Raw genomic sequence first — 9,855 nt, forward strand, 5'->3', positions numbered from 1 at the left:
CTTTTATGTTTTATTTTAAAAAATTTACAGTGTATTCACTTCATTTAAAATTGAAGGGATAAATGCCATGGCAGAATCAACGATGGGTTCTCGAGTTCGGCAGAATCTGGTGATTTAAGATCACATTTTATAAATTATAGAGTTTGATATACAATTTAGAACTTATTCTCTCAATCAGAATTTAGAAAGCTAAACTGTTAATCCGCCACAAGCAAAATGTGCCGCTATCACCATCACTAGAGGCATTTCTAAATTTCGTTATTAAAAAGACCAAAGAATAAGTAGAAATGACACCAGCTAGCCACTTTTCAGGGCTGTTGTTTAGGAATTAGCCAGTGTGCCCTACATTTTAGTTTTTAAGTTTAATTTTTTAGAACAAAAATGTCCTAAATTGTCCTGAAATTAAGATTTTTAGTTTAAAATTTCAGAAAAATATAAGTACTGACTAATCTCTAAATAGCATCCCTGAGATGACCATCTATGCGCTTGCCCCAAAGAACACATGATAGAGGTTAAGCTAATAAAGTGGGCTTATTATTGACAACCCAACTAGATGGACCAACTCAATGAGATGGACTTTTATGTATTTGATATGTATTGGACTTAACTAATTAATTCAATTATATTAATTTATGTAATATATTTATTTGGACTAATATATTTTGAACTTATAATTTAATCCAAATTTCTTATGGATTCAAATCGATGAAATTTAAATGCCTACAAGATCTTCTGCAGCAAAATTGACAGGAGTTCTGCTGAATTAGATAGGACACTGAAAAGTTGAAAGCCAATATATGCTCTTAAGACACAGAAGGAACATTTTCCAGAGAATTGCTTAAGCTATATATTCAGAGCTTCAACTCTTATGCTTCTAATGATTCGGCTTATCATTCAGTACACCTGTTTCCTCTTTTATATAGTAAGAGTTTTTCTGTCAAAAAATATACAAGTGATCATCCTCTCGCAGAGCAGCCAAATCCTCCACTTGAGAGCCATCCGCCATGACAATAATGGTTCCTCTTTTCCCAAACTTTGTTTCTGCATCCACCAAATAACATAGTTAGACAGGATTCTGAATACTTTCTTCGAAAAGATCATGAGTTTCGTATGAGAGGACGGTGAAATTGTTGAAGGGACGAATTCTACAATCTTTCAAAATTTAATCATCACCTGCTATACTTAGGAGATCTTCAACTGAATCAGGTAGATGGATTAATTTTCCTGCATTTCCTCCTTTGTTTGTTCTACGATTATCTGGATGATATCCGTGAATTATCACTCTCGTAGGAAGTGTGTTTGACAGGACAGGAGTTGTTGTAGGTATTACTGCATCCAAAATGAGGGTTTAGAATCCTTCAAAGTTAATTGAATTACTGAGAATAAAAGTAGTAGTCACACCCATTCAGGGAAGATATGGAACAAAAACGAAGGAACATTGAGTAAAAGTATAACAGATAATAATCAAGACTGTAGTAACTTTTGATATGAAGTGCACACTTTTTGTCATCAGCATTTCCTTCTTAGTTACTCCCTATGTATTAATTGTGTAACAATTCTAAGTGAAGTGCGAGCTTACTATTTTCTTGTTGAGCTTCTCCTGCTTGATCTTGTGTCCCGGCCTCAATAACTGTGGCTTCCTGCAATTGAGTGAGGCAACATAAAATTTTTATTCTGAGGGAAAAGGGACTTTTGAGGCTTTCATATGTCGGACAGTATAACATTAGCTTGCTCTGCATGCTAACTAAGAGGTCAGCTACAGTTGGTTTGGTCATTGCAAATCATGAAATCTTTTCTGGACACAATTTTTTCCTGTTTCTGGACATTAAGAAAGAAAAACTAAGCTCCTAGTTACCTCGCTATCTAAGTCATCAAGAAATTCTGATACGAGTGGCATCTCTGCTAGCTCCTCCATTTTCAATCCCTTCAGATGCTGATAAATACCGCAAAGATCAGGAAAAAAGGTGACGTAAGTAAACAAATTACTATATAACTTTTTACATGCTATTAAGAGCTGAATGCTGATATGTTAAACTGTCATTTAATTTGAAAATGCCAGTATTTTTTTAAGGCTGAGATTCGATCACAAATAGAGTGAGGTACAGGGAAAATGGATAAATTAAAGCTACCAAAGCATGCACCTGAACGAAATTGGCGAGAATTATCTTCCCATCTTCTTTAAGGGGCTGCACAAGTTGCTTGAAATGATGATGACTAATCCGAACAACCTGAGAAAGCCTCTTACTTCTCACTGTGAAAGGTTGAGGGATATTAAATATCACACCTATGTCACCAAACATTTCTTGAGACCCCAACTTTGATAGAAACTGTATGTAGCAAGATTTGAACTTTTTATCAGAAGAATTAACAGTCATATATATCTCGATTAATTATGTTTTTGCATTAAGATTTTACTAATATGATAAATATATTGGATGGTTGGTATATAATGTAGATAGAGATAACAGAGATTCCTCTGGCTAGCATCAGCTTTAATACACATTTGACCTGAAAGATCTATGTTTCTGTTGAGTTGTCAGCTTAATGTACATCATGTGTTGCAGTTCAATGTGATTTTAGCATTGTTGGTTTTTTATTATTTAGCACCATTGAACAGTGAGAAGATGAGATAGGTTACCTGTTCTGTTCCATTCTTGTATGTTATAACATCCTGCATCGGTCAGTAAGTTAGTAACGTACTATCTGGTATACAAAGAGCAAATTAAAACTTGACCGGAATGAATGGCACATACCACAGCCCCAGATACAACTATGTAGAAATCTGTCGGTATCTCATTTTGAATGACAATGTCCACTTTTGGTGGGAAATATTCTGCTTTTATCTCTGAAACCTGTATTGTTAAAAGTGAAAGGTCATAGCTTAATTAGTTCTGTGGATTGCTGCAGTGGTTGAAGTTCAAAACAAGAACAACAACATGATTGCTCTTTGTTTCCTGGTAATTCTTCAACATTTCATTAGATTATGCAGGTATCAACAATTCAGTTTTACATATGCCTATAGAATAATTAGCTGCAGGGAGGTTAGGGATGAAAACATTACCAACTGGATTATAAAATCTTCGGAGACTCCTTTGAAAAGGTAGGTATTTTCTAAGGTTGTACGGAAGAGATGTTTTGAAATGCCAGATCTTATAGCCTTGGGCAAGTCCTCTAATACTTGTTCTTGTTGTAGTTCTGCTGTCTTGAATTTTAGTGTCAAATGTGCCAGCATTTGCTCTTTTAGTCCTTCAGGAATTCTATTCTTGCTTGTATAACTCAGGATCTTATTGATCGCATCCCTCTGCAGGCAGTTCCCAAGTAACTAGGCAAAATCTTGAAAAGAGGTGAGAAAAGTACGTAATAAAGGAAAATGATTATTACCATGGCAAAGGTTCGGACAGCAGTATGGACAATAAGGTTAGTCATATTGCCGATTAAGTAGGCAGTAAGTCCAATGTTGAAAAGCATGTAAAAGATGGTGAAAACCTTCTCTTCCGTATTCACAGCATAGAGATCGCCATAGCCAACTGTTGCGAGGGTGGTAATAGACCAATACATGGAGTAGGTGTATCCTTGCCAGATACTTTTTGTTTTGAAATCAGGAATATTTTTCCCAATCCAGGTATCCTCTGAATTATGATAACGTGTTGCCAGCCAGAAATAGAAACACCCTGCTGAATGCACTGCAAATAACGTTACCTGTCGTTGAATACAACCATAAGAAGATCAATGCCATTTCAAGATGACATATATTGATGCCTATATATTATGATCAGGTAAAAAGTAATGTAATGTATAGCTAAGATGACAAGTATTTACACAAATAAGTTTACAGTATCTTGTCCAGAAGTAGCTGAATCGAGTGTCTTTCTCCAGTCTGGAAGGAATTAAGGGGAAGAGATTAGCTGATATAGTTTCTAACTCTATAGGAAGTGATGATATTTATGGAACACATAATAGAATTTCATGGTTGAGCATTATGAGTACCTTGAGAAGAATTCACTAACACGACGCAGTCGCCACAGTCTTAGCAAGTTGAGGAAGCCAAAGACTGGTCCTCGGTTCATTTTTCCAGTGACGATCCGGTTTATGGTTTGAAATGGTAGAGTTGAAGCTACATCCATTGGGAACCATAGATGTGATATGTACCTTTTCAAACAGGAGAGAAATCCAACAACATCAATTCCCGAGTCAAGCCCCTTCAAACTTTCACTACACCAATAGTAAGGGCTAGGGGTGGCAAAATGGTTAAAAGAAAACAGTTAACCACCCATACTATTCAATAAAAAATGGGTTGGATAATGAACTTTTTAAAAACGTACAAGTCAAATATGGATAAAAATCATATTATCCATTTAGAAAATAGATAATCAATGGGTTTAACTTTTATATTTATAAACCCTCAAATCAGGGGTTCCTCAAGTTTGGGAGACTAGGAATTCTCCCAAAAGTGATCATATTCATGAAGCCATGATAATATGGTTACCCATGTTATCCGCCGGTTAACCCGTTTTTTATCCGTATTAAATATGGGTCGGGTCGGATAAATTATCTATTTTTTCATTAGCCGGATTCGACCCGTCCCATATCCGACCCGACCCGCCCGTTTGCCATCCCTAGTAAGGGCCTTGTCTCAATGCTTTTTAGCGTTTATTGTTAGTCCCTCTGTCCCAATTTAGTATCACTGTTCAGATTTTGAGAGTCAAGCGAATTTTATTTGACTACATGCTTTTCAATTCCTTTTAAATATTTTGAATTGTTAATCATTATAATTATAGTAGTTTTACATAGTTTCCAAATATGTAAATCTTATTTCAAAAAATTTAAAGATTTCATGTCCGAATTCACGGATAAAATTTAAGTGTTTGACTCTCAAATCCAAACAGTGCTACATAAATTTGGACCTATTAAGGGTCTTGTGTAGACTAGTACCTCTCCATCTTCTGATTTATTAAAGGCTCATTGATTGTGTGCTACTAACTTGTCAACATGAAGGTAAAATAAAGCTTCCATTTCCCAAGCAGTTATTTATGTTTTAACAGGAAACGTCCCTTCTTTACTTGATAGAAATAAAATGTCAGCACTTGAAAACTCATTTTCATCTTGATCTCTTTTTCAAGTATTGAACCAAATGAGCGTATAGGGTTGGGGTTGGGGGGGTTACCTGAAAGCAATTTTGTTGTGTTCTTCGACAAGCAAGTAAGTAGATTTGTCCAAATATGCAACGAAGAAAGTGAGAATAATGTCAATAGCAAAGAAGGCGTCCACCACTAAATCAACTGGCAAAAGTCCTCCAGTTGCTGCGTTTTTGAATGCCAGCTCAAAGGGAGATGACCATGCTGAGTACACCACCAGTACCACCAGAAATGTTTGCCATAATCTGCATTTCCCATTAGGTTAAAACAAAAAAAACAAAAAAAAGAGAGTGAAAGTAAATGTTCCTTGCGTACATTAATTATTTTGACCTACTTTTCATTTAGTTGGTTCAACAGAAAATGATATCTTCCTAAAATAAATTCAAGACATATACCACTAGGGTAAAAACTTACCCGCATCGGGTGCTTACACCAAATCAATACATATATGACATATGTCTTGCATATGGACTTCAATCATTTAACCATGATAAATTACATGCATTCTCATCTAATTAACTTAATTAATCATAGTGAGTTACTATAGTTTGGTGTAAACACTCGGTGTGAGTAAGTATTTACCGTCAAACTAGCAAATAACCGTCCATGTTTATAAGTAATACTAGTAAAAGTTGGCCCGTGCTCAGCAGGGGCCCGACAATGTGAGATTTTCCTTTTCACTTAACCTTTTGAGTTAAATAGTTAAATTGATTTAAATGAAATTATTGACTTTTATGACTTAATCTTGCCTTCAAGTATCAGAATGTGCAAGCTGTGTGTTTCATGATACGCGATTTCTTCGAGTTCTGCTTTTTCTGCTTGTCTATCATTAGAGATTATTAATTATTCACATATTCGTAATTTGTTTCTCGTCTAAGAAAACTATTAAAAAGAATTAGCAGCTGAAAAGATGCAAAACGCATTCTTACTTCTTTTTATGATTTTTTATTTATTTTGGATTGATTTTTTTTCTTTCGGCCACAACTTCCTTTATCCCGCTTTGAGCATATTCACAAGCTCGTTTGATAATTGGAGGATAAAATCCAAATAGTAGAACTAAACTATCCAGAATATCTCAAAATTGTTGAATACGCATTTCTTTTAATTTATTTGCAAATGCATGGAAAAAAAAAATACCATTTTTAATGCAGTATTTAGAATGTAATCTATGATAATTTTCTTGAAGTCTAATGTGACCTCTATCACATGCATGAACATCTTTTTTCACTAAAAATAAATATTGGATAACCCATTATTTGGTACAACGAATATTTTGGTATTCAAGAACAATATTATGTGCAACAATTATTGTTGTATCATAAAATCAACTAAGTTAAGTCAAAATAAAATATATTTTTTATCTTTGAACTATCACGGCTGACTCATTACTTTATATTTAATTCTTAAAATTATCTTTAAAATAAATTATTATTTCAAACAATGGTAATTATCTTTCAACTATAATCTCCTTTAAAAGCATGTGTCTGTTCATTTTAAACACGGAAATAGATTAGTATTTTTTGTGTGGATAGATTGTCTTTCATTTTAAGTTCACTGTATATATCAATACATATATAATTTGTTGTAAAATTCTTTCTTTTGCTCTATCTATTTGAAGTAGAGTGATACAAAAAGAGATTTGCATGTCGACATTGAAAAATAAAACGAAAAGGTTTGAATCCTTTAGTAGAGTATTCCTACAATTTTAAAAAGAAAGAAAAAAGAATATATTGATATGTGGAAAGGTAGAATTATGGATATTTTCTCTCTTTGGATAAGAGTTCAGAGATAATTGCTAGGTGTCTCTCTCTGTTGCTTTTCGGGATGTCAATTATGCTTAAACTTTTTAAAAATTTACCAAAGAAATTGGTTGGAGAAATAGTATACACTTAAATCTTTAATTTCTCTTTTTAGTACAATGTTAATTTCATAAGTATTACTATTATTTATGCAAGCATATAATTAGTAAAGTACACCTATGTTAATTACTTTAAAGCCAGAATACACGTGGCTACTAATAGAAGTCCAAAATATATACTCCATCTGGTCCAAAATAAGTGATTTTTTGGATGTTTTCGCACATATTAAGAAATTCACCTTTTAGCATTAATTAGCAATGGAATTGACCATATTAACATTTACTATCTCACATAAACACTCCTAACACATATTCCAACACTATTTACTCCAAGGACAATGTAGGAAAAAAATAATTAATTTATTCTTGAAATCTGGAAAAATCACTTATTTTGGACCACAAGAAAAAGGCCAAAAAATCACTTATTTTGGACAGGAGGGAGTAGAATGTAACAAATAAAAAGTTACAATAGTCACAGTAAAGCCTACATGTCAGGTACAGAAGTGTCAAATACTGTAAGTTGAGCGCGTGGTAAAATCGAAGGCAACACACAATTTTGCCAGGCAGACATGTTGACCATGAGCTGCCTGGTTATCCCCATTTATAGTATAGGAATTAGGGCTGCTTATCGGGCGGATTGGGCGGTTATTTACTCTTAACGGTTTGGCTTATCGGTTATCGGCTTTAAATGTATTAATCCGCTAACCACCCGATAAGATATCGGGCGGATTGGTATCGGTTTAGCTCTTATCGGATGATTATCGGGCGGTTTATCGGCCAAATTCAATCAAATAAAATTTAGTCTCTGTATTTTTAAATAGGTGGTCGACGTACTAAGAGGGACGAAGCAGAAGAGACACCGTGATGGATAAATCATTTGTCTAGAATCTTATTTATGTTTATGCACATTCGCCTTAGTCCATGTGAAAGGTTTCCAATTGGCCATTGTTAAAACAAATGTTCGTCATGTTTTGAATTCTAGGATGCCTTAAAACCTAGGCAAAGTTGATGAAGCAGTGGTGTAACTAGTGTTGCTATCTTGTTACAGACAGCAAATTCTGTCTTTTGTCACAGTTAGATGATTCCTTTATTTGGCTTTCTTTTATTCTAATTCACTTTGATAGAGTACTGGAGGAAGAAGGGTTTTTGATTATTTAATATATACATGGATAAAAATAAATTTTATATGTATGTATATATATATATATATATATATATATATATATATATATATTCTTAACGGGTTAACGGATTATCCGTTAAGAAAATTGAATAATTCGCCTTCAAACCGATAAGCCGTTAATAAAAAAATTTTAATCCGTCCCCCGACCGTTAAACCATTAACCCGATACCAATAAGCCATTAAGCTTCGATTTCGGTTCGGTTTTCGATTTCGGTTCGGTTTTGAACACCCCTAATAGGAATAGATTTTTAATTTGATATAAGAGGTTTAGAATATTTACACATCATCTAACCATTTCTTTTGTCCAGTGAAATTGTTCTATTTTGATTTGGCATCGAGGTTAAAATAAAAGTTGAAAACATATATTCCCTCCGTTTCAATTTGGATGAGGTAGTTTGATTCGGCACGGAATTTTAAAAAAAAAAGGACTTTTGAAACTTGTGATCTTAAAAGCTTAAGGGGTAAAAGGATAAAATAGGTAAAATGAAGAATTAAAGTTCAATTATTTCCAAATTTAAAAATATGTCATTTATTTTGAAACATACTAAAAAGGAAAGTACCTCATCTAATTTGAAACAGAGAAGAGTATAAGCTTAATTAGTGTTTGCTGCCTGCGTTGGAGGAACATATATGGTCATAATTTGACTTATATATATTTGATAAGGAGAATAAATAAGGATAAAATCTTGTAAAAATATTTTATATAATAATCAAAAGAAAGATATTACTGTGAGACATGTTAAAAAGAAAAGAAGACAATGTTTAGATCAATAAGAGTATTCATTCCACATATATTTAATCAAAAATATAATACAGTGTAATAGCTGATCAAATTCTCGTTATTTTTCTTAAGCTCCCTATATTTATATAGCTTAACTCGGTCAATGTCAAAGGGAGTGATAATTTGTTCTGGAAGTAAAAGTAGCTATTCTCCATTCTAATTTATGTAGTATTTAACTGAACACAAAATTTAAGAAATAAAGATATTTTTATATACCTATACAGTATTGGAAACTTTATTATTCTCCTACTCAAGTTTCAACTTAATTACCTCCTATGTACAAATTTACCAATTATATACACTTTATGAATTAAATGAGTATCCCTTTATATTAGGAATCAATTATTTCTCATCCTTATTCTCTCTCCCTCGTGCGCTCTCTCTCTCATGCTCTCTCTCTACGCCTCTCTCTATCTCTCAATCCGTAATTCTAGTAATGTAGAGCAAAAAAAAAGAGAGAAGCAATTCCACCATTGACAGCCATTAAAAAGCTTTTAAGCTTTGAATTCGAACTTGGGTAAATATTATTTGTTTGAATTTGGCGTTGTTGCAAACAATTGTGAATTCTCTCTCTATCTCTCAATCCCTAATTCCAATAATGTAAAGCAAAGGAAAAGAGAGCAGCAATTCCACCATTGACAGCCATTAAAAAGCTTTGAAGCTTTGAATTCGAATTTGGGTTTTCAAAAAATAATTATTTGTTTGAATTGGGTGTTGTTGCAAACAATTGGGAATATTGTTTGGAGTTTATATCTCAATTTTGAGGGTGTTTTGGTGAATTTCAGATTGAAACTCGAAGAAAAAGAAGAAGAAGACATGACATACATTATACTGCAGAAATTTGTAGTAAAGTTGTAGTTAAATTGTAGAAAAATTGTATTATGTTTATATATATATA

General features: G+C 33.3%; 1 protein-coding gene across 1 annotated transcript in view; it reads right to left on the reverse strand.

Annotated features, from left to right (window-relative positions):
- Positions 1-733: 733 nt before the first annotated feature.
- The window catches only part of LOC109244545 (potassium channel KAT3), a 17,005-nt gene continuing 7,883 nt past the window's right edge, over positions 734-9,855 (reverse strand). The window contains exons 2-13 of the mRNA XM_019411655.1: positions 5,165-5,380; positions 3,988-4,149; positions 3,820-3,877; positions 3,382-3,699; positions 3,062-3,301; positions 2,754-2,852; positions 2,639-2,671; positions 2,142-2,327; positions 1,856-1,933; positions 1,580-1,640; positions 1,174-1,329; positions 734-1,041 (exon numbers count right to left, since the gene is read on the reverse strand). Of these exons, the coding sequence (XP_019267200.1) occupies positions 938-1,041; positions 1,174-1,329; positions 1,580-1,640; positions 1,856-1,933; positions 2,142-2,327; positions 2,639-2,671; positions 2,754-2,852; positions 3,062-3,301; positions 3,382-3,699; positions 3,820-3,877; positions 3,988-4,149; positions 5,165-5,380 (1,711 nt within the window). The 3' untranslated portion in view covers positions 734-937. The remainder of the gene's footprint in view (positions 1,042-1,173; positions 1,330-1,579; positions 1,641-1,855; positions 1,934-2,141; positions 2,328-2,638; positions 2,672-2,753; positions 2,853-3,061; positions 3,302-3,381; positions 3,700-3,819; positions 3,878-3,987; positions 4,150-5,164; positions 5,381-9,855) is intronic.

Source organism: Nicotiana attenuata, unplaced genomic scaffold (genome assembly GCF_001879085.1).
Source record: "Nicotiana attenuata strain UT unplaced genomic scaffold, NIATTr2, whole genome shotgun sequence".
Taxonomy (NCBI): Eukaryota; Viridiplantae; Streptophyta; class Magnoliopsida; order Solanales; family Solanaceae; genus Nicotiana; species Nicotiana attenuata.